This window comes from Nerophis ophidion, linkage group LG20, assembly GCF_033978795.1.
Source record: "Nerophis ophidion isolate RoL-2023_Sa linkage group LG20, RoL_Noph_v1.0, whole genome shotgun sequence".
In the NCBI taxonomy this organism is placed as follows: domain Eukaryota; kingdom Metazoa; phylum Chordata; class Actinopteri; order Syngnathiformes; family Syngnathidae; genus Nerophis; species Nerophis ophidion.
This window is the reverse complement of record NC_084630.1, coordinates 28717218-28743669: the sequence shown is the minus strand read 5'-3', so window position 1 is coordinate 28743669 and position 26452 is coordinate 28717218. Positions and strand designations below refer to the sequence as shown.

Sequence of the window (26452 nt, the reverse complement as noted above, 5' to 3'; positions counted from 1 at the left end):
CTTTGAAAAAAGATTTAAATTTGATTCTACAGATTTTCTAGATTTGCCAGAATAATGTTTTTGAATTTTAATCACAATAAGTTCGAACAAATATTTCACACATATTCTTCGTCGAAAAAACAGAAGCCAAAATGAAGAATTAAATTAAAATGTATTTATTATTCTTTAACAATTAAAAAAAACTTGAACATTGATTTAAATTGTCAGGAAAGAAGAGGAAGGAATTTAAAGATAAAAAGGTATATGTGTTTAAAAATCCTAAACTCATTTGTAAGGTTGGATTTTTTACTCTAAAATTGTGTTTTTGAAAGTGAAAAAAAAAAAGAATTTATTTAAAAAAGTAAAGACCAAGTCTTTAAAATATTTTGTTGGATTTTCAAATTCTATTTGAGTTTTGACTTTCTTAGAATTAAAAATGTCGAGCAAAGTGACACCAGCTTGCTAGTAAATAAATCCAATTTAAAAAATAGAGGCAGCTCACTGGTAAGTGCTGCTACTTGAGCTATTTTTAGAACAGGCCAGTGGGCTACTCATCTGGTCCTTACGGGCTACCTTGTGCCCGCGGGCACCGCGTTGGTGACCCCTGGTGTACTGTATATATATATTTTTTTTTAAAGTGTACATAATCAAAAGGTGAATTTGGATACTTTTGGAGAGGGTGTGTTTCATTTCCAATCTGGGAACGCCTCCACATTCGAACAATCTTGCAGGCAGACTCACCATAGCATATACAATACTTAATATGGAGTGTTTAAAATGTCGATTAAAATCATCATAGGTCCCCTTTAAAGTTTATTCAAAAGCGTTACAACAAGTTAATGGCACACATTTGGTGAAATTGTAAAAGTCACATTTAAAAATGGAATCTGAAACAGTTGTACACACATACAACACTTAGGACCTTCAGTATATCAGTATCCATCCATCCATTATCTACCGCTTATTCCCTTTTGAGGTTGCGGGGGGTGCTGGTGCCTTTCTCAGCTGCAATCGGGCGGAAGGCGGTGTACATCCTGGACAAGTCGCCACCTCATCGCAGGGCCAACACAGATAGACAGACAACATTCACATTCACATTCACACACTAGGGACCATTCAGTGTTGCCAATCAACCTATCCCCAGGTGCATGTCTTTGGAAGTGGGAGGAAGCTTGAGTACCCGGAGGGAACCCACGCATTCACGGGGAGAACATGCAAACTCCATACAGAAAGATCCCGAGCCTGGGGTTGAACCCAAGACTACTCAGGACCTTCGTATTGTGAGGCAGACGCACTAACCCCTCTGCCACCGTAAAGCCCAGTATCTCAGTATGTGGAATTAAATTATGGAATGGATTTAGCAAAGAAATCAAACAATGTACTAATATGATCCACTTCAAGAAACTCTTCAAACTTAAAGTGTTTACAAAGTACAAAGAAGAAGAACCATGATAAACATTCTGAGTTTATTTCATCCATCCATTCATTCTCAAGACAATCTTATTCATCTCACTGTCATGATTTACGTCTTGGATCATGGCATATTCTGGTTTTAGTTCTGTTTATCACATTCTGTCTATTCTTTGTCTTCCTCATTTCTTTGTGGCACTTCCTGGTTTTGTTTCCGTTGTCATAGTTACCCATTTAGTGTCTCCTGTCTCTCCTTTGATCACGCGCACCTGCCCTTGATTATTTATCTCCCTATATATGCCCGCCTCTGTTTGACAGTCAGTCTTGGACTCTTGCTTGCTACACGCACTAGCTGACACCGCTCTACCAACATTGTGGTAAATCTATTTTTGTATACTTGTTAGCTTATATGCTATTTTGTTTGTTTATGTTCCTAGCTTCCATGCTAGCGCCCTTTGTTCTTTCTAGCTCCCAAGCTAGTTCTATTGGTTTTTGGTTAGTGCCTTTGTGCAAGTGTTTTTGTTCTTAGTTTGTTTTATTATATTAATCAATTATTATCCCTACCCTCACGCTGTGTTCCATCTTCCCCTGCACCCACGAGAGAGCAACTCCTCACCACAATGCCACCGAGACGTCACACTTACCATATGAAATATAACTTACTTCACCAAGTATTATTTATTTATTTACTTTTAATGTTATTAGTTATGGAGTATATTGTGATTCAATTGTGAACAAAAGTTTTAGCAACTGCTGTGTAAAGGAAAAGGGGTAAGATTAAATAAGCTCTGCTTCTTCCTACTCCTTTTCAATCATGTTGAATAGAGAAACTAGGAATTGTGACGCATCATGTTGTATGCATGCATGTTCCAAACTCGGGTTGTACGGTATACCGGAATTAGTATAGTACCGCGATACTAATGAATCATATTCGGCACTATACCGCATCTGAAAAGTACCTGTCTGCCACCCCCCCCCCCGCACGCCCCGTCATCGTCACGTCATGTCATTGCTGATTTACAAGCAGAGTAGCATATCACGGAGTACTTACAAGCACATGCAGTGTGTATACAGAAAACGGAGAACGGACGCATTTTGGCCTAAATACTAAAGATAAAGTGAAGTGAATTATATTTATATAGCGCTTTTTCTCTAGTGACTCAAAGCGCTTTTACATAGTGAAACCCAATATCTAAGTTATATTTAAACCAGTGTGGGTGGCACTGGGAGCAGGTGGGTAAAGTGTCTTGCCCAAGGACACAACGGCAGTGACTAGGATAGCGTCAGCGGGGATCGAACCTTCTTTTTTTTTTAAGTTTACAAGTTTATTCACAATACCATATAACAATTACAATAGTGGTGAATATCATCATTTAAAGATGTTGGTACGTGAAACGGTCCCCTAAATAAGCTAGAAGAAGCTTTTAACAGGGGGTCCAAAGGACAATATATACATGGAAATATTAAACATGGTAGCAAGCACAACAACAAAAAACAAAAAAACAACAGCAACGCTATTTGATAAACACAAGATAATAGTACTAAAGCAAGCATACACATACATTCATTCAACCATGCAAAACCCAACAGTAGTCTACACCACATGAGGCATTAAAGATATGTGGTTAATAGGTAAGTTTTCAGTTTCTTTTTGAAGTTGGAGAATGGATACAGCATCTTGAGGCTCTCATTAAGCTGGTTCCAAATCTTTGGTCGCCTGCATCAACACTGCGAGCGGTAAAAGCCAGTAAACGATTTTTACCTGTTATCAGATCTAAGTTCCGAGTGATGTGGGCATGCTGGGGATGGTAGATAGGAACCAAACTACAGAGCCTAAGATTCAGCCTGTAAATGACTTGATAGGTTAAACAAGCATTTTGATAAATATTGAACGTTGTCAGTCTTAAAGGGGAACATTATCACAATTTCAAAAGGGTTAAAAACAATAAAAATCAGTTCCCAGTGGCGTGTTGTATTTTTTGAAGTTTTTTTCAAAATTTTACCTGTCCCTGAATATCCCTAAAAAAGCTTTAAAGTGCTTGGTTTTCGCTATTGTATTGAAACGGATGGTTGGAGTATGAAAGTATTTAAGAAGAAACTGAAGCTATTGAGCGAATAGCTACTGACGCTATTCATAGCCATATCATGGCCGAATAGCTGCGTTAGCATCGCCGGTAAAATGCGCGGACCAAACGATCAGGACTTCCACATCTCTTGACACTGGAGCAACTTAAATCCTTCGATTGGTAAGTGTTTTTTCGCATTAAATGTGAGTGGAAGGAAACGTAATATAGTTGCAAATGCATCTGCAGGTTATCCATATATCTCTGTGCCATGTCTGCTTTAGCACCGCCGGTAAAAAGCATGTTAGCATCGATTAGCGTACCGTATTAGCATCGACTAGCTGGCAGTGAACATCAACAAAACTCACCTTTGTGATTTCGTTGACTTTATAGTTGCAAATGCATCTGCAGGTTATCCATACATCTCTGTGCCATGTCTGCCTTAGCACCGCTGGTAAATAGCATGTTAGCATCGATTAGCATAGCATGTTAGCATCGATTAGCTGGCAGTCACGCCGCAGCCAAATATGTCTGATTAGCACATAAGTCAACATCAACAAAACTCTCCTTTGTGATTTCATTGAATTTATGGTTGCAAATGCATCTGCAGGTTATCCATGCATCTCTGTTCCATGTCTGTCATCGCCGGTAAAATGTGCAGACACTTTGGTACATTCAATGGGGGTCTAGCGGCAGATTTCTTGCCACTTTCGCATCTTCGGGCCAGTGGTGCAACTTGAATCCCTCCCTGTTAGTGTTGTTACACCCGACAACACACCGACGAGGCATGATGTCTCCAAGGTTCCAAAAAATAGTCGAAAAAACGGAAAATAACAGAGGTGAGACCCGGTGTTTGTAATGTGTTGAAAATGAAAATGGCGGCTGTATTATCTCGGTGATGTCACGTTCTGACGTCATCGCAAAAAGAGCGATAAACAGAAAGGCGTTTAATTTGCGTATATATTGATGCTTACATAGGTCTGGTGATAATGTTCCCCTTTAAGAGATAATATTTATGAAATAGATGACGAGTGGGGACATTAAACTTGGACCATGACAGGGCCCGTATAATAATCTTTTGCATGGATTCTAATTTGTGAAGGTAGGTAGGAAAGGTGTTACACCAGATGATATTACAGTAGTTTAGATGTGGTTCAAAGAGAGTTTTGTATAAGGTAAGTAGGTTCCAGAACCCTAAAGTTGCTGGCAAGTTCGTTCTACCAACCGAGCTATACCGCCTCACAAAGGTGAAGTTATAACACTGAAACGCCCACCGGAAAAGGTGCTTTAAGACAGGGCTAGCTAGCTAGGGAAAATTAGGAGGGTTGGCAAGTATGAGTATTAGCGGTGAATGCGGTGTTACAGCGGCACCGACGCTGTATAACACCGGCGGGTCAGCTCTAATGCTAAATTGATATTGCCTCAAGGGCCAAATTAAATTAAACGGCAGGCCAGATTTGGCCCGTGGGCCAGAGTTTGACACCCATGATTTATTACAAAATAATAGAATGATAAATGTTACTGCTTATGTCAGCAGCTAAATTAGGAGCCTTTCTTTGTTTACTTACTACTAAAAGACAAGTTGTCTTATATGATCACTATTTCATTTAAGGGCAAACTTGCCATAAGAAACATATGTTTAATGTAACCTAAGATTTTTTTGGTTAAAATAAAGACAATAATGCAATTTTTTGTGGTCCCCCTTTATTTAGAAAAGAATCGAAAAGCACAGAAAAATACCAAAATAATTTTGGCACACTATTCGAAATAAATACAAACTCAACTCGACTTTGTGTTTTGATGTCGCATACACCCTTTTTATCACGCAGATTAACTTCCATTTTAAATAGAATCGTCTTCATTATTCTCAGAAAAGGTGTGCAAGATCATTTTTCTCAGATAGTACGTGAACAATCACCCAAAAGCTTGTCCAAGTATGACAAGAATGCATGTCTATCTTCAGGTTATGCATGCTTTGACTTACACAATTGTGGCATTTGCATGTATTTGTCGTCGTCTGTGGAGTCGGCCTGAGGGTGTGCGCCCTGGTCTACCGGAGGTGTAACACTTGAACGTGAAGGCACTGAAACCCTCATTAGAACGGCGTCTCTGAGTGCCATCTTGCACTTTTCGGCTGTGATATATGTGACTTTAATAACTCTTTTAAACAACCTTTGGCCCCGTGTATCGCCGGTGTGAAATTGTCACTGCTCCGTGTCAATTTTGCCACTGCTCTGAGTAAAACCTAAAGATTTTACAGCTTTGCATTTCTCCTGTAGCAGTGGTTCTCGAATGGGGATACTTGAAGGAATGCCAAGGGGTATGTGAGATTTTTTTTTAAATACTCTAAAAATAGCAGGAATTCAAAAATCCTTTACAAATATATTTATTGTATATTACTTCAACAAAATATGAATGTAAGTTCATAAACTGTGAAAAGAAAATACAACAATGCAATAGTCAGTGTTGACAGATTTGTTTGTGGACATGTTCCATAAATATTTCTTTTTTTGTGAAGAAATGTTTAGAACAGTGGTTCTTAACCTTGTTGGAGGTACTGAACCCCTCCAGTTTCATATGCGCATTAACCGAACTCTTCTTTAGTGAAAAAAAAAGTTTTTCGAATTCAAGAAAAACTTATGGGTTTTTTTATTGGTGCACAAGATGAACCGTGCATGAACATCACCTTGTTCACAGAACAAAACCAACACAGTGCATGATTTCACAAGAAATTACACACCTTACACACATTACCATGAATTGATTAACGTGGACCCCGACTTAAACAAGTTGAAAAACCTATTTGGGTGTTACTATTTAGTGATCAATTGTACAGAATATGTACTGTACTGTTTTATATAATGCAGGGGTCACCAAACTTTTTGGAACCAAGAGCTACTTCTTGGGTACTGATTAATACGAAGGGCTACCAGTTTGATACACACTCAAATAAATTGAAAGAAATAGCCAATTTGCTCAATTTACCTTTAATAAATAAATCTATATATATATAAAAAAAAATGGGTATTTCTGTCCGTCATTCTGTCGTACATTTTTTTTCCTTTACAGAAGGTTTTATGTAGAGGATAAGCGATGAAAAAAACATTTAATTGAACGGTTTAAAAGAGGAGAAAACACGAAAAAAATTAAAATTAAATTTTGAAACATAGTTTATCTTTAATTTCGACTCTTTAAAATTCAAAATTCAACTGAAAAAATTAAGGGAAAAACTAGCCAATTCGAATCTTTTTGAAAAAATTCAAAAAAGAATTTATGGAACATCATTAGTCATTTTTCCTGATTAAGATTAATTTTAGAATTTTGATGACATATTTTAAATGAGTTAAAATCCAATCTGCACTTTGTTAGACTATATAACAAATTGGACCAAGCTATATTTCTAACAAAGACAAATCATTATTTATTCTAGATTTTCCGGGACAAAAATTTTAAAATAAATCGAAAAGACTTTGAAATAAGATTTTAAATTTGATTCTACAGATTTTCTAGATTTGCCAGAATATTTTTTTTAAATTTTAATCATAAGTTTGAAGAAATATTTCACAAATATTATTCGTTGAAAAAACAGAAGCTAAAATGAAGAATTAAATTAAAATGTATCTATTATTCTTTACAATAACAAATAAAATACTTGAACATTGATTTAAATTGTCAGTAAAGAAGAGGAAGAAAATTAAAAGGTAAAAAATGTATGTGTTTAAAAATCCTAGAATCATTTTTAAGGTTGTATTTTTTTCTCTAAAATTGTCTCTTTGAAAGTTATGAGAAGCAAAGTAAAAAAAAAAATGAATTTATTTAAACAAGTGAAGACCAAGTCTTTAAAATATTTTCTTGGATTTCAAATTCTATTTGAGTTTTGTCTCTTTTAGAATTAAAAATGTCAAACAAAGTGAGACCAGCTTGCTAGTAAATAAATAAAATTTAAAAAATAGAGGCAGCTCACTGGTAAGTGCTGCTATTTGAGCTATTTTTAGAACAGGCCAGTGGGCTACTCATCTGGTCCTTACGGGCTACCTGGTGCCCGCGGGCACCGCGTCGGTGACCCCTGATATAATGTATTAGCTTCCTTTGCAATCTTTTTGTAAAAGTTTCAATCAATCAATCAAAAAACCTGCAAATCAGATGGAAAATTAGAGGGAACATTGTTTGGGGGTATCCGTAATACGCCGACAGGGAGAAGTTTTTATTTACAAAATAATTCGAGTGTGTCTATACTTCCGTGGTGGAGGCTCCGCCGAACCCCTGAGGCCGACTCACCGAACCCATAGGGTTCGATCGAACCCAGGTTAAGAACCACTGGTTTAGAATGAAGTTGATGAATCCAGATGGATCTCTATTACAATCCCCAAAGAGCGCACTTTAAGTTGATGATTACTTCTGTGTGTAGAAATCTTTATTTATAATTGAATCACTTGTTTATTTTTCAGCAAGTTTTTAGTTATTTTTGTATCTTTTTTTTTCGAAATAGTTGAAGAAAGACCACTACAAATGAGCAATATTTTGCACTGTTATTCAATTTAATAAACCAGAAACTGATGACATAGTGCTGTATTTTACTTCTTTATCTCTTTTTTTCAACCAAAAATGCTTTGCTCTGATTAGGGGGTACTTGAATTCAAAAAATGTTCACAGGGGGTACATCACTGAAAAAAGGTTTAAAAACCACTGTCCTATAGGTACTTGTTATCTGTGACTGTTAGATGTCGTCCATAAATGAAAAGGTGGCAATTACACAGAGCATTCCTAAAGGCGCATAGGAAAAAAGGTCGACAAGTATTTCAAGAATGGGCATTCGTCGAGAAATGAAGATATGTGGAATCACGGGTTTGACCTGTAAAGAGGGCGGAAGAACCCCTCACCCACATGCCGCCGCCACCCCTGTGCTGATAGATGGAGTAATGAGATGGACACGTTCTTTCTTCTCAACTAACCCCCCTCCCTGGCCCATCCCACTTTGCCGTATATATAACCCAGAGTCCAAGGTGATGCTCACAACTGCAGATCATCCCCAGTCATCCTACCTGGTCCAGATCCAGAACCTCCAGCATGTCACTGAGCAGCAGATCCTACGGCCAGAAGACCATGAGCGTCTACGGCGGAGCGGGCGGACGCGGCACCCGCATCTCCTCCGCCCAGGGGTACTCTTCTTCTTCTTCTTCTTCCGGCTTCAACCTGGCCGACGGCCTGGACCTCCACGTGGGCGCCAACGAGAAGGCCACCATGCAGAACCTCAACGACCGTCTGGCTTCTTACCTGGACAAGGTGCGCACCCTAGAGAAGGAGAACAATCGCCTGGACAAGCAGATCAGAGAGTGGTACGAGAGCAAAACCATCATCAGCCACGACTACACCAACTACTTTGCGATCATTGAGGACCTAAAAGAAAAGGTATGTGTGTTGATGTGTAGCTGAGATAAAATGACATGTAGTTTACTGGAGGAGCCGGTTTAGAAAATGACATGGTGTCATTTTATAACTGTCTTTCCAAAGTGTGCCTCCCATCCTCCAAACAGTATCATACTGATACATGACAGCTAATAAGGTGTACGGTACATGCTAGGGTTGTACAATATAGTACCACGATACTCATTAATCATATTCGGTACTATGCCCCCTCTGAAAAGTACCGGTACTATACCGCCTCTGTCTGATCCTGTAACTACTTGGTATTGGATTGATACCTAAATTTGTGGTATCATCCAAAACAACAGAAGGATAAGTGATTATTACATTTTAACAGAAGTGAAGATAGAACATGTTGAAAGAGAAAGTAAGCAGATATTAACAGTAAATGAACAATGGACTGCACTCTCACCAGTGATGTACGGTGAGGTTCATGGCTGGTGAGGCACTGACTTCATCACAGTCAGATTTACAAACATATGAACCCTAAAGAGTATCTTATTCACCATTTGATTGGCAGTGGTTAACGGGTTATGTTTAAAAGCTCATACCAGCATTTTTCCCTGCTTGGCACTCAGCATCAAGGGTTGGAATTGGGGGTCAAATCACCAAAAATGATTCCCGGCCGCTGCTGCTCACTGCTCCCCTCACCTCCCAGGGGGTGAACAAGGGGATGGGTCAAATGCAGAGGACAATTTGCACCACGCCTAGTGTGTGTGTGACAATCATTGGTACTTTAACTTAACTTTAACTTTACAAATACAAACTGTAGCACACAAAAAAGCACATTTAATTAAAAAAAAACGTTGTAATGGTCTTACCTTTACTTATAAATGAAGTTCATGCGCCGCTCCTTTTGAACAAAAGCATCGATAACTTTTTTATAGAAGTCTTCCTTATCTTTCTTCATTTTAAAAGTCTCCCTGTCTCGATGGAGACCTTCCTTTAATTATTACCTCCTGCTTCGATTGAAAGTCCAGTTTAGAAAACGGTTTTATTTTAGATATGTAATTCTCCATGTGAAAAGGCCAGGCGAGAGGAAAAAATAAACAATTGCTGCTAACTGTTGCTGCTTGTTGTCACTTCTTCCTCAGTTAAGTAGTCGCAAGAATGATCTCTGGAATCACTAGCGCCCTCTACCACCAGGAGGCGGGATTACTGCGAGCCTCACCCTGTGCGTCTTTGCAGCCGTTTTATGATTGCCCAGCACAAGAAATAAATTACACACATACAGTTGTGGACAAAATACACTGTACATTATACACCTCAGCCAACTAAACTATGGAAATGTATAATATAATTCATCTATCGATACGTTCTCACTGCACAGCAGACAGCAGTTAGCCGAGTCATTGCCATGGTGACGGGGAGGCTCAACTGGCTGTGACTCACCGCAAGTCTATTCTCAGTATTTGAACGGCAAATGTGAAAATTCAGCGATTTTGAATGAAAATAATCTAAAACTGGTGAAGTTGAATGGAAAATAACTTTATAAAGTATAATCACTGGATACATATAACAATTTAATTGTTTTTAAATATTTTTACATATTTTTTCTTTCCATGATGCCTTGCCTGCCTGCACGTCACTGACTCTCACCATTATGTTGGATCCACTATGGACAGGACTTTCACAATATTATGTTAGCCCCACTCGACGTCCATTGCATCCGGGTCCACCCCCCCCCCCCCCCCATCTGCGGTCCTCTCCAAGGTTTCTCATAGTCATTCACATTGACATCCCCACCTGGCTGTGAGTTTTTCCTTGCCCTTATGTGGGCTCTGAACTGTGAAGTGAAGTGAATTATATTTATATAGCGCTTTTCTCAAGTGACTCAAAGCGCTTTACATAGTGACACCCAATATCTAAGTTACATTTAAACCAGTGTGGGTGGCACTGGGAGCAACTGGGTAAAGTGTCTTGCCCAAGGACACAACGGCAGTAACTAGGATGGCACACGCGGGAATCGAACCTGCAACCCTCAAGTTGCTGGCACGGCCACTCTACCAACCGAGCTATGCCGCCCCAAGGACTGAGGATGTTGTTGTGGCTCGTGCAGCCCTTTGAGACACTTGAGATCTAGGGCTGTATAAATAAACATTGATTGATTGATAAATCAATAATTGATTTTCTTAATAATTTTGAAAAAATAATAGAATGGAAAATGACACATTTTTTTACTGCATATGTCAGCAGACTAAAATAGGAGCCTTTGTTTGCTAACTTACTAATAAAAGACAAGTTGTCTTGTATGTTCCCTATTTTATTTAAGGACAAACTTGCAATAAGAAACATATGTTTAATGTACCCTAAGATTTTTTGTTAAAATAAACCCATTAATGCCATTTTTTGTGGTCCGAGAAGTACCGATAAGTATCGAAATAATTATGGTAGCAAAATATTGGTATGGGAACAACATTAGTACATGCAAATATATACTTTTATAGAGATGCTTTATTTTTCATTGCACTTAAAAATTACGACAAGATTTGTTTACAGTCCAAGAAACAGAAACATAATGCGCCTTTGCCAATGGGAGTGAAGCAACAAATAATAACAAAGAGCACTTTGAATGGCAATTAGAGGTGGGCAGGAGTGATCCAGATATCGATGTAATCGATACCAGGGTAGTATTGGTATTGGATCGTTAGTAGTGTAATAAAGTAAAAAGAAAATAATATTCAGTTTAAGCCTTAGCCCCTGGACAGGGGGTCCAGACTAAGGCCAAGGGGGGAAAAAACTCATAGCCATAGCACACAAAACCATGTGTGTAAGAAGGAAACATCCCAGAACACAAAAGACAATAAAGACGTTAAAAGAGCAAAGCTGATGCAACTAGCAGTGTCATATGTACATTCAGCTAAAAAATTCAAACAAAACAAAACAAAAAAAAAATAATAATAATATACATTGCGCACACAAGATTGCAAGAGACCAAACAAAAACACCATTTCAACACCCACACACACTGTGGTGGCCTCTGCTGGGGTGGGTGGTCCCCAAACAAAAGGCAAAAAAACTACAACATGAAAACAAGAGGAAAACATCAGGAACACAAAAAGATGACACACGAGCACAGAGCTGCTGCCACCAGCAACCACAACATTTTGGAAAACAACTGAAAAAATAAAAATGTTATACTTTTTAAAAAAGGCTGTTTGAAATGCAATACAAGATTTTTTAATTTTGCAAAAATCTGTTGTTCAAATATAGTCCATAGGCTAAAGTCATCCCTCCATTCATCACACTTCAAATATCGCATATTTTTTTTTTAGGTTTTTTATTTTTTGAAAGCATATTCGTCAACATTGTTGCTCTAAATTTAGCATTTTCAAGCATACAATGAACTAAAAAAAAATATATATATATCAAAACTACAGTAGTATTAGCGACTAGAGGGGACGAAAATTATTAGCTCACTCTCTTCAGTATCGTGGCCTCTGATTGGCTCAGCCTCAGACAGCATGACTATATTGAATTAAAAGAGTAAAGGTGACTAAAGGGTGTTATTTTATGTCGAAAGGGCTCTCATAAGGTTCACCTTTTTTCTATGTTTTAGTTGTAAACATTTTTTTATTTACAGTTGATGTAATCATGTCGGGAACCAATTAATAGCAATAAACAGGAGATTACTCTAAATATATTGTTACATTATTTACTGAGTCATGGATTCAATTATTGGGCACAGGAGAGATTTGGGGGCAAAAAGCCAAAGGATCTGAATGTGAGCCATCCATCCATCCATCCATCCATCCATTTTCTACCGCTTATTCCCTTTGGGGTCGCCGGTGGCGCTGGTGCCTATCTCAGCTATAATCGGGCGGAAGGCGGGTTACGCCCTGGACAAGTCGCCACCTCATCGCAGTGTTGTTCAATTCTTAAAAATAATATATTGTTTGGTATAAAAATTATATTTAAATCTCTTCAAAACAGGTTACAGGTGATAAAAGCTCATCTTGGCTGCAGACATATAATGTATGCGCACAACAAGTAAGCAAGATGTGACCTAAAAACAGCTTTTTAAAACTTGATTTTTAAAATCATATATAACAATTCTGAATCTATTTTGAATGGAAATTAATGACAATTGTGATTCAGATTCAGGTGTTTTGTTTGTTTGCATAAAACATGTGTGTCCTGTGTTTTATTACGGTTACAATCATGATCAACCAATAATAGGCACACAAAATCCTTCAACGATCTGGAGAAATGTATAAGTAAAAAGTAATGGTATCAGTGTAGTGGCACTGGATTTACTATGTATCAGATAGATATCACAATCTATGTATCCACCTCAAATGGCAAGGAACAAGAAAGTCAGACATACTGTACACACACTGTTACTTTGTATCGTTAGTTGTTACATTCTGGCAGTGATTGTTGTTGGTCTGGACCATAGGACGCAGAGACATCAGGCAAAGTGCAGGTAAAATCTGCTCAGTGGCCTAGTGGTTAGAGTGTCCACCCTGAGTCAAACCCCGGCTGAGTCATACCAAAGACTATAAAAATGGGACCCATTGCCTCCCTGCTTGGCACTCTGCATCAAGGGTTGGATTTGGAGGTTAAATCACCAAAATGATTCCCGAGCGCGCCTACTGCTGCTGCTCACTGCTCCCCTCACCTCCCGGGGCGTGGAACAAGGGGATGGGTCAAATGCAGAGGGCAATTTCACCACACGTAGTGTGTGTGTGTGTGTGTGTGTGTGTGTGTGTGTGTGTGTGTGTGTGTGTGTGTGTGTGTGCGCGTGTGTGTGTGTGTGTGTGTGTGTGTGTGACTGTCAGTGGTACTTTAACTTTAACTTAAACAAAATATAGTGCAGCAGGGAAGTGCACAATAAGGCAAAATAGACACCGCGTGCAGAGGGAACGCAATGCAGAAGGTGGAAGTTCAAAGCAAAATATCTACTTACTTTCTCTTTCAACATGTTGTATCTACACTTCTGTTCAAATGTAATAACCACTTATTCTTCTGTTGTTTCATTACTTACATTAGTTTTGGACGATACCACGAATTTGGGTATCAAGCTGATACCAAATCGTTACAGGACCATGCAAAAAAGATTTTGTGATGCTAAAAAATATCAATATAATCATAGTAGTATTGACTAGATACGCTCTTGTATCCTGACATTCATTCCAGTGAATGTCAGGTGTAGATCCTCCAATGGCCTTTGTTTACATTTTGGTACTTCCGGTACTTTTAGAGGTGGTATAGTACGGTATATGATTCATTAGTATTGTGGTACTATACCAATGCGGGTGTACCGTACGACCCTAGTCCTGTTACTCAAATAAGTCTGTTAAAATGTAATAATCACGTATTCTCCGGTTGTTTGGATACTTTACATTAGTTTTGGACGATATCACGAATTTGGGTATCAAGCTGATACCAAATCGTTACAGGACCATGCAAAAAAGATTTTGTGATGCTAAAAAATATCAATGTAATCATAGTAGTATTGACTAGATACGCTCTTGTATCCTGACATTCATTCCAGTGAATGTCAGGTGTAGATCCACCCGTGGCGTTTGTTTACATTTTGGTACTTCCGGTACTTTTAGAGGTGGTATAGCACCGAATATGATCCATTAGTATCTTGGTACTATACCAATGCCGGTATACCGTACGACCCTAGTCCTGTTACTCAAATAAGTCTGTTAAAATGTAATAATCACTTATTCTTCTGTTGTTTGGAATGAATGTCAGGATACAACTACTTGGGTATCAATCGGATACCAAGTAGTTACAGGATCATACAGAGGTGGTATAGTACCGAAAATTATTTATTATTATCCCGGTACTACACTAATACCGGTATACCGTACAACCATATCATAAACAGATCAAAACAAGGAAATAACCAAATTACTTTGAGATTATACAAAATATTGCCAAAAGTATTTGGCCACCTGCCTTGACTCACACAAGAACCTGAAGTGCCATCCCATTCCCAACCCATAGGGTTCAATATGATGTCGGTCCACCTTTTGCAGCTATTACAGCTTCAACTCTTCTAGGAAGGCCGTCCACACGGTTGAGTGTGTTTTTAGGAATTTATCACCATTCTTCCAAAATCGCTTTGGTGAGGTCATACACTGTTGGTCGGGAAGACCTGGGTCTCAGTCTTCGTTCTAATTCATCCCAAAGGTGTTCTATTGGTTTCAGGTCAGGACTCTGTGCAGGCCAGACAAGTTCATCCACACCAGACTCTGTCCCCCATGTCTTTATGGACGTTGTTTTTTGCACTAGTGCACGGTCATGTTGGAAGAGAAACTGTTCCCACTAGGTTGGGAGCATGGAATTGTCCAAAATGTTTTAGTATCCTGGAGCATTCACTGGAACTACACACACAATGCAGTCCGAAATGTACCGTTCTCCTGATTTTGATTATTTGGATAGGTGGCCAAACACATTTCGCAATATAGTGTGCTTTGAGAAATGGCCAACTGGAACTCTTTTCAACTCTCAGATCCGCGTGGCTGCCAGGCTCAACGCCAAGACCATTCTGGATATCGACAACGCCAAACTGGCCGCCGACGACTTCAAAATGAAGTAAGTATCTGCAACCCACGACCTGCGTGAAACCTGTCCGACTGAACCCCGGCACCACCCCCCAACCCACACTCACCCAGGTATGAGAACGAGCTGGCCATGAAGATGATGGTGGAGGCGGACATCGCCGGGCTGAAGAAGGTGCTGGAGGAGATGAACATGGTCAAAGTGGATCTGGACTGTCAAATCGACGGCCTGAAGGACGAGCTCATCATGCTGAAGAGGAACTACGAGGAGGTGAGAAGTTCACACTGCTGATGGATGGGCCCCAGGCCCCACTTTGTGTGCAAAGTGTCACATTTGTCCCGTGCTATTGTGACTTCACACAAGGGACTTCCTTGTTCGCTGGACTCTCCTGAATTGTATATTTGCTTTGTCTCACACCAAACCTTCGGGGCCCTTTGACCCCCCCACAGGAGCTGGCTCTGCTGAGGAGTCAGATGGGCGGCCAGGTCAACGTGGCCGTGGACGCGTCTCCTTCTCCCGACCTGAACCAGGCCATGACGGAAATCCGAGACCACTACGAGGCTATGATCGCCAAGAACCGCAAGGATCTCGAGACCTGGTACCAGAACAAGGTAAGATTTTGATTTTGAAATAGTGGACTTTTGTTACTAAAATAAAATAAATCGTGTCGCGTCGTACCAAGATGGCAGCGCTGGAACAGGAAGTGATGACACACACGGAGTCTCTGGTGACGTCTCGCACGGAAATCAAAGATCTGAAGAGCACCCTCCAGAGGCTTCAGATTGAACTGCAGTCCCACCTGAGTATGGTAGGTGAAATTCATCCATTCATCCATCCATTTTCTACCGCTTATTCCCTTTTGGGGTCGCTGGCGCCCATCTCAGCTACAATCGGGCGGAAGCCAGGGTATACCCAAGACAAGTCGCCACCTCATCGCAGGGCTAACACAGACAGACAGACAACATTCACACTCACATTCACACACCAGGACCAATTTAGTGTTGCCATAGGTCAAATTCAATTTTGACAATATCCTATCAGAAAGAACTTTATATTGATCCCTTAGACCAGTGGTTCTCAAATGAGGGTATGCGTACCCCTGGGGGTACTTGAAGGTATGCCAAGGGGTACGTGAGATTTTTTGAAAATATTCTAAAAATAGCAACATTTCAAAAATCCTTTATAAATATATTTATTGAATAATACTTCAACAAAATATGAATGTAAGTTCATAAACTGAGAAAAAAAAATGCAACAATGCAATATTCAGTGTTGACAGCTAGATGTTTTGTGGACATGTTCCATAAATATTGATGTTAAAGATTAATTTTTTTTTGTGAAGAAATGTTTAGAATTAAGTTCATGAATCCAGATGGATCTCTATTACAATCCCCAAAGAGGGCACTTTAAGTTGATGATTACTTCTATGTGTAGAAATCTTTATTTATAATTGAATCACTCGTTTATTTTTCAATAAGGTTTTAGTTATTTTTCATCTTTTTTTCCAAATAGTTCAAGAAAAAACACTACAAATGAGCAATATTTTGCACTGTTATGCAATTTAATGAATCAAAAACTGATGACATAGTGCTGTATTTTACTTCCTTATCTCTTTTTTTCAACCAAAAATGCTTTGCTCTGATTAGGGGGAACTTGAATTTAAAAAAATGTTCGCAGGGGTTACATCACTGAAAAAAGGTTGAGAACCACTGCCTTAGACTGCTCTTTTAAGTGAAAAGTGAGAACAGACTCACATTTGCGATTCACAGATAACGCTCGTCACCCGGCTGGCGACTAGACTAGAATATCAGTCAAAGGGAATTAACCATGATTGTGGTTCATTTTGTTTTTTTTTTATAAAAAGATATATATAATAATAATTGATAATATATAAATAGAGAGAGGGAGAGAAAGAGAGAAAAAGAGAGAGAGAGAGATGTAGATTTATATATTTATATATATATATATCCATTCATCCATTTTCTACCTATTAAAAAAGACATATATATATAGATAGATAGATAGTACTTTATATATATATATATATATATATATATATATATATATATATATATATATATATATATATATATATATATATATATATATATATATATCCATTCTTCCATTTTCTACCGCTCCATATATATATATATATATATACACACGCATATACATCTGTATATATAGGTATATACACACATATACATATGTATATATAGGTATATACACACATATACATATGTATATACGCATGGTTCATTTTGTTTGTTTTTATAAAACGATATATATATTAATAATTGATAATATATAAATAGAGAGAGAGAGGGAGAGGGAGAGAGAAAAAGAGAGATGTATAGATGTAGATATATATATATATACACATCAATCCATCCATTTTTCTACCGCTTATTCCCATATTAAAAAATTAAATGTATATATATATATATATATATATATATATATATGTATGTATATGTATGTAGGCCTATTAAAAAATATATATATATATGTATCCATTCATCCGTTTTCTACCGCTTATTTCCTATATATATATATATATATATATATATATATATATATATATATATATATATATATATATATATATACATATATACACGCATATACATCTGTATATATAGGTATATATATATATGTATATCCGTATGGTTCATTTTGTTTGTTTTTATAAAACGATATATATAATAATAATTGATAATATATAAATAGAGAGAGAGGGGGAGAGGGAGAGAGAAAAAGAGAGATGTATAGATGTAGATATATATATATACACATTAATCAATCCATTTTTCTACCGCTTATTCCCATATTAAAAAAATTAAATGTATATGTATATATATATATATATATATATATATATATAGGCCTATTAAAAAAAAATATATATATATATCCATTCATCCGTTTTTTACCGCTTATTCCCTATTTATATATATATATATATATATATATATATATATATATATATATATATTATACACATATATATATGTATACATATGTATACATATATACACGCATATACATCTGTATATATAGGTGTATATATACATACTGTATATACACACATATACATATGTATATACAGATATATATATATATATAGGTGTGGGAAAAATCACAAGACTACTTCATCTCTACAGAACTGTTTCATGAGGGGTTCCCTCAATCATCAGGAGATTTTAATGGAAGCATTCACATACAATGGTTTATATAGGGCACAGAGTGGGTGGGTACAGACAGGCGTAGGGTGTGGTGATTGGCTCCTGTGCTTTGCTAAATGACAGCATCGATAGCATTTTATTAATTCCGGTAGGTATTCTTTTCGTGGTGGTGGGTGGGTGGTTGCTGTCATGGTGCACGTATTGGAGTGTTGTGTTGGGTTTCGTGAATGGTTGGTAGCTGTTATTTCTCAGGTTGAAAGTGACGTCGAGGAAGTTGACGGTTAACACATCCGACACGTACGTAGGATTAACCGAAGGGGCGTTCAAAACAAGATGGAATAATCACAACGCCTCCTTTAGAAACCAGACTTTGCGGAATTCTACAGAACTCAGCAAACACATTTGGAACCTCGAAGACAATAATGTTGAATATTCAATAACATGGCAAATTCTTGCATCCAGCACACCTTACAACAGTGGTAATAAAAGATGCAACCTATGCTTAAAAGAGAAACTGTTTATTATATATCATCCAGATCTATCATCCCTCAACAAGCGCAGTGAAATCATTTCAACATGCCGCCACAGACGGAAACACCTCCTAGGTAACACATGAGCCAATCACCACACCCTACGCCTGCCTGTACCCACCCACTCTGTGCCCTATATAAACCATTGTATGTGAATGCTTCCATTAAAATCTCCTGATGATTGAGGGAACCCCTCATGAAACAGTTCTGTAGAGATGAAGTAGTCTTGTGATTTTTCCCACACCTACATATTGCGCTCTACCACGGTGTCGAGCACTATTCTCTGGATAATCCAATCAAGACATATATATATATATATATACATATATATATATATAGAGAGAGATACACATATATTGTAGGGACACTCGAGATTTAGGGTTATATAAGTAAACATTGATTGATTGAAGAGATGAACAATATTAGCAGTGAAATGTCTCCGTGACCACAGAAAGCATCCTTGGAGGGCACCCTGGCAGAGACACAAGCCCGCTACGCTGCACAGCTGGCAGGGCTGCAGAACATGGTCGTCAGCTTAGAGGCCCAGCTGTCTCAGATCCACACCAACATCACCAACACCAAACACGAGTACGACATGCTGCTGGACCTCAAGACCCGACTGGAGCTGGAGATTGCAGAATACAGACGGCTGCTGGACGGGGAGGACGAAAGGTGAGGAAATGGACACTGGAAAAACGTTTGGCGCGAGCAAAAAAAAAAAGGACAACCAAAATTAATATTCTCTATTTTTCCTCCCCGTTCTTCACCAGCTCAAGGCAAGGTAAGCATCGATTGGCGTTTTAACAAGATTTCTACATGCGAGGTGTATTTGCTCATGGTGATCACGTTCCCACAGTGGTCACCAAAACCATCACAGTGGTGGAGACCGTGGTGGACGGGAGAGTGATCGACAGCAGCAAGACCGTGGACGTGGACGTGGACCAGATTGAGTGACATCTTGGAAGATTGCCCTCAAATCAATAAAAGATCCTGCAGTTGACTTTTGTGTTCTATCATTATTACGGCGGAAAATCTAATTAGATGAATAAAAATACAAATGAATGAGGTTTTTGATGGCAACCAATGTCTAATCAGGGGACACTAACTGGTGGATTGAGGACCCAGACCCTGACTTATAGCCAAGAAAGAATGGAAGTGTTTTAAACGAGATCTATGATGATTTTGAGCTACATTTAACACACTTCCTTGTGGTCTAGATTGGTGACTCTCAAACCCGCGATACGCGGTCTGAATTTAGTGGAGGGAGGGCATACCCAAAAATGTTGATAAAGCAATTTTGGACCAAAAATACAACAACAAAAATTAAAAGCCTTATATAAGTGTCATAATGAAGGCAGCACATGATGATATATTAGTCACATTAGCCCAGTGGTTCTCAAACTTTTTTTGTCATCCCCCACTTTGGACAAGGGGGAGTTTTCAAGACCCACCTGCCCCCATCGCCCTAACAGATCGCTAATGCCAAATTTAACATTTTCAAATTTATTGAACATCAAGTAACATCAAGTTGTATACATTCCAACTCAATAACATAAAATAAAATCAAGTTCAATAATAAATAAAATAACTGTGCAGATGTGGTATAACTTGCATCAAGTTCAATAATAAATAAAATAACTTGCATCAAGTTCAATAATAAATAAAACAAAAGTGTTATAACTTGCATCAATTTCAATAATAAATCAAATAAAAGTGTTATAACTTGCATCAAGTTCAATAATAAATCAAATAACTTGCATCAAGTTCAATAATACATCAAATAACTTGCATCAAGTTCAATATCAAATAAATTAAAAGTGCCACTTTTTCGTGTTTTGATCAAATTTACCGCGCTCACAACATCTGTTAAAACCTCATTGAGTTCGGGGCTGAGCTGCCTTGATGCGAGTGCTCCCCGGTGAATGATGCAGTGTGTCCAATGCGCATTTGGCGCAACCCGCATTATTAGAGCCTGCTGCCCGTTTCTTGACCCTGCCATGGTCTGTGCGCCATTGGAGCAAAAGTCCACACAGTTTTCCCATTTAAGGTCATGTTCTTTGAGGAAACTGTCCATTATCTTGAACAGCTCATCAGCAGTGGCTCTATGTTTTCATGTATTTGCAAAACAGTAAATCCTCACACAGTGACTTGCCATTCACAAAGCGGACGTATGTGATGAACAGGCAGTCTTTATGGCTGTCAGTAGCTTCGTCCACTTGTAAAGCAAAACGACTTTATTTTAATTTGTCTACGACAGGGGTCGGCAACCTTTACCACTCAAAGAGCCATTTCGACCCGTTTCACAAATTAAAGAAAACAATGGGAGCCACAAAACTCTTTTGAAATTTAAAATGAAATAACACTGTCTAATCTCCCTCTGATCCCCACAATTTCCCCCTCTGTCTTCCTTTTTTTCTTTTTCTATCCCTTGCTGCTCCAGCCTGGCTGCACAAAATTATAATATAAATACATTTAATAAAGTCAAATTTAAATAAGGCAACAAGAGAAGTATCCTACACTCCTCTTCTGTAAAGTAAATGTGAACAGCCGATATGGGCGTCTACATCAACTATATGATTTGCCTGAGAAGCTGGACAGGACAAAAAAATAAAAATATATAATAAAATTAAAAATTAAAAAATGAAATAACACTGCATATAAAGTTTTCTTTTTGCTTTGTGCTATGTATAAACAAACTATGATGGGTTACGTTTATGAAATCAATGAACGACTGCAGAAAAAATGAAATAAAATTTCTGCATGCAACAAAACGTTTTTAACTCCGAAAAAGACGTCGGGTTGAAGGTTAAGTAAAATACTTAATGTCTATTTAAGTCTTCCTTGTAGTAATGAAAAAACAAAACGCCAAACTTAAATGATTCACTGGCAGAAAACCAAAAATGCCGTCCTCTCTCTCTGTGTCGTCATCCTATTACTGGCGCCGTGAAGTCAGCTGCCAACCTAAATGATAAAATGTCTATTTCGCTGAACAATCAAAAAATGTGAATATATGCAAAATTATAGGAAATTAATATATTTATCATACGTGGTCAATGTGATTTCTGCTCCTGAACCGCAGTGCACGGTGTTTTAATGTTAGATATCTTATTAAATGAAGACGCACACACAGAGTTGCCGTTCAGTCATTTTACCGGGTAACTTCAGAATAATGTGAACATCCTGGTGCACCCCTCAAATCCCACCGGGTGAAACCCATACATTGTAACATCTCCCCTTTTTTGAAAAAAAAAAACAAAAAACAAAAAAAACAACAGAGAAGAAAAAAAAAAAACAACAACAGTCCCACCCAATTGTAAACAAAAGACCTATGAGGGAAGAACAGCACAACCGTGCTTTAACTAAACACGGCAGTGAAACACATTTAGCTCCTTAAACAAAGTCCCGGAGGTGTGCAGGCCTCCTAACAACCCTGCCGAATCTGGTGGTGACACCAGCTTGTGTCGTCTGAGGGTCCGGCTCAGCTGGTGAGCAGGATTGTGGTGTGACGTAGTCAGGTGAGCATGGTTGTGGTGTGACCCCACCCGGAGTTGGGGTGGGCGGGTTCCTGCCAGTTGACTCTGATGTTGGTGACACCCCTGGCGATGGTCTCAGGTGTCTACGGTTGCGTCTCAGCACAGTCCCATTCTCCATTTTTACTGCATAGGACCTATTCCGGTCCTGTCGCACCACTGATGCAGGTGCCCAGTATGTGTGTCCGGCCACCTGTGACTGCACTCGCACCCGTTCTCCATTCTGAAGTGGTCTCAGGGGCTTTGCCCCTCTGTTGTAGTAGCGAGCCTGTCTGAGTTGGTTTTCTCGCACAGCTGAGTCAGTGTCCACTACAGCAGGTTTCAGTAGATTCTCACACATTGGTAACAATGTCTTTGTCCGACGGCTCATTAGTCTCTGAGCTGGACTGGCCTGAAAGCCTTGTGCTGGGGTGTTTCTGTGAGCAAGTATGGCCAAGTAGGGGTCTGACTTTGCCTGCAGTGCTTTCCCCATCAGCCTTTTAGCAGTCTTGACAGCAGACTCTGCTTTTCCATTGCTTTGAGGATAGGTAGGTGAAGATGTAACGTGTTCGAATTCCCAGGCCTGGCTAAATCTTTTGAATTCCTGTGAGCTATATTGTGGGCCGTTATCAGAGAACACCACGTCAGGCACACCATGGCGAGCGAAATGTGCTTTCAGCTTATGGATAACCGTGGTGGACCTGGTATCAGGTAGATAATCAACTTCCCAAAAATTGGAAAAATAGTCCACTGTCACTAAGTACTCTTTGTTATTGAAGGTGAATATATCTGTGCCCACTTTTGCCCATGGCCTTAGTGGGAAGTCATGGCTCTGTAATGGTTCTTTCTGTTGCCGTGTGTCTTTTTCTCTGCAAACTTGGCAGTTTCCCATGTACGTTTTTAGCTGTTCATGCATACCCGGCCAGTACACACATTCTCTCGCTCTCCTCAGGCAGTTTTCTATCCCTAAATGTGATGCATGGATCTTTTCCTTCATTTCTTTTCTTAGAGCCGTCGGGATGACGGCCCTCTGTCCTCTAAAGATGACATTGTCCTGTACGCTTAGCTCATCCCGCATATCAAAATACGGCCTCACCTCATCCTCGACCTGCCCTTTATCATCTGGCCACCCCTGCAGTATTCTTCGTTTCAGCACCTGAAGGGCCTGGTCCCGTTCTGTCTCAGTTTGGATTCTCTGCCGTCTCTCCTCTGAAATGGGCAAATAATGAATCATGTTAACAGTTTCAATTTCAGCTTCCACTGACCCCTCAGTTGCACATTCAGGCAGGTACGCTCTGCTCAGTGTATCAGCTACCAGCATAAATCTGCCTGGAACAAACACTACTTCTATGTCATACTTTTGAAGTCTCAACAGCATTCTTTGTAAACGCTTTGGGGCGCTAAGCAGTGGTTTCTTTGTGATTGTTTCCAGAGGTTTATGGTCAGAGTGCACAACCACCTTTCTACCATACGTGTATTGGTGAAACTTTTCCATCCCAAATAATATAGCCAAGCACTCTTTTTCTATTTGTGCATATCCTCTCTCAGTGGAGGTGAGTGCCCTGCTGGCATATGCTATCGGCTGGCCTACCTGCAAGAGCGCTGCACCCAGTCCTGTTTCTGATGAATCACATTGGAGAGTGAGGTCCTCCGTTGGGTTGTAGTACTTCAGTACTGGTGCTGAGGCTATCATTTCTTTAATTTTCACAAAGGCAGTTTCCTGTATGTCAGTCCACTCCCATATCACATCCTTGTGAGTCAGTTGCCTCAGGACCTCACAGCTATCTGACAGGTGTGGGCAAAATTTTGCAAGGTAGTTAACCATTCCAAGCAATCTCTGAAGGCCCTTGATGTCGGCGGGTCTAGGCATTTCCTGTACTGCTCGTACCTTTTCAGGGTCAATTTTCAAGCCCTCCGATGTTAGTCTGTGACCTATGTACGGCACCTCCTTCTGCTTCAGCCTCAGTTTGTCAAAATTCAGTTTAATGTTGCATGTTTCGCATCTCTCAAGGAGTTTTTTCAGTTTTTCGTCATGATCTCTCACTGCCATTTCCTGATTTTCTCCTTCACCGATGATCAAGATATCGTCAGCTATAATCCGCACCCCTGGTAACCCATCAAGCGCCTGCGTAAGCCTGTGCTGAAACACCTCAGGAGCCGGGCTGATCCCCATCGGCATTCTCATCCATCTGTACCTTCCGAAAGGGGTGGCAAATGTTGTCATGTAGCTGGACTGCTCTGTCAACTTCACATGCCAGAATCCGTTCTTTACATCACACACTGTGAATATTCTTGCATTTGCTAGGTCTGGTAGGACATCATCGATTGTTGGCAGTGGGAAATGTTGTCTCTTTAAGGCTTTGTTTAGGGGTTTAGGATCAATGCAGATTCTCAATTTTCCAGATGGTTTCTTAACCACGACCATGCTACTGATCCAATCTGTGCTCTTTTCGACTGGTGTGATGATTCCTCTTTCCACCAGACTGCTCAGTTCCTCTCTAAGTGGATTCATCAGTGCCACCGGAACTCTTCGCTTAGGTAACTTTACTGGAGCTACGCTGTGATCCACTTCCAGATCATATGTCCCTGACAGGCAGCCATCTCCTTCAAACACCTGTGGATATCGTTCTCTGATCTGTTCTTTCTCCGGAGTATTTTCCTCACTGCCTGTGTGTTGGACAATCTCATCAATGGCCATGATATTTTCTCTTTGAATTCTCACTAGATCCATGCCCTGTACTGCTTTATTGCCAAGTAATGGCACAGATGACTGGCCATCAATCACCATGAATTCAAGCCTATACAATTTCCTGTTTCTCGGATTCCTTATTTTTATCCTGCATTTGCCCAAAGGCTTCAGAGTGCTTTTGTTGTACATGACAAGGACTTGCTGTGTCTGCTCCAGTTTTGTGTCTGGGTTCAGTAGGTGTATTGGGATAATATTGCAGCTTGCTCCACAGTCTAGCTGAAATTTCACTGGCCTCTCCCCCAGCAACATTGTCGCGAACAGTTGTCTCTCCTGTGTTTTTTCCTGCCCGTCTGAGTGAAGGCTTAATATTTCCTGATACTCATCCTCTGTCTCTGCTACACTGTGTATTCGTTTGATCTGTGAATCTGAAGTTTTGCATTTGGACGCAAAGTGTTTGTATTTGTTACATTTGCTGCAGACTTTCCCATAAGCTGGGCAGCTCTCTTTTTTCCACTCATGGTTTTTTCCACAGTACTTGCAGTTCTTTATTTCTTTCGGTCTTGCCCCCTTTGCTTCAGACACTCTTTTAACTGCATGCACCTCTTCACCTACTTGCCCCTCGATTGTTTTCACATTTTCCTTCGAGAGATCTGCTGCTCTGCATATTTGGATGCTTTTTTCCAACGTTAGATCTGTCTCGCGCAGCAAACGCTCTCTCACATGCGAATCATGGATCCCGCATACAATTCTATCCCTAATCAAGGATTCTTTTGCAGTCCCGAAATTGCATGTGTCTGCGAGCACTCGTAGGTCAGTGACGTACTTGTCAATCGTTTCGCTAACATTCTGGTTTCTGGAGAAAAATCTGTATCTCTCAACAGTTTCGTTTGGTTTAGGATTGCAGTGTTTGTCGAACAGAGTTAGTAATTTGTCTAGCGTTTCCACTAGTTGCTCCTCTGGTTTAAGTGTAGTCCACAATGTTTTCCCCAATTCTCTGCCTGTTTCTCCAATCAAGTATTTGAACACTTTTACCTTTGTCTTGTCGTCAGAATCTGCTAACGTTATGTCCACATACAGTGAAAACTCATCTTTCCACGTCTTCCATGTTTTCGCCAGGCAAGTAAAATTCCAGTCCAATGTG

The 26452-nt window shown here is 39.4% G+C and overlaps 1 protein-coding gene across 1 annotated transcript; it reads left to right on the top strand.

Annotated features, from left to right (window-relative positions):
* Positions 1-8452: 8452 nt before the first annotated feature.
* On the top strand, positions 8453-20113 carry krt98 (keratin 98). The gene is made up of 8 exons (XM_061880927.1): positions 8453-8861; positions 15346-15428; positions 15509-15665; positions 15845-16006; positions 16078-16203; positions 19565-19785; positions 19884-19894; positions 19970-20113. The coding sequence occupies exons 1-8, from the start codon at positions 8520-8522 to the stop codon at positions 20065-20067; spliced, it is 1200 nt and encodes a 399-aa protein (XP_061736911.1). The 5' UTR covers positions 8453-8519; the 3' UTR covers positions 20068-20113.
* Positions 20114-26452: the final 6339 nt, after the last annotated feature.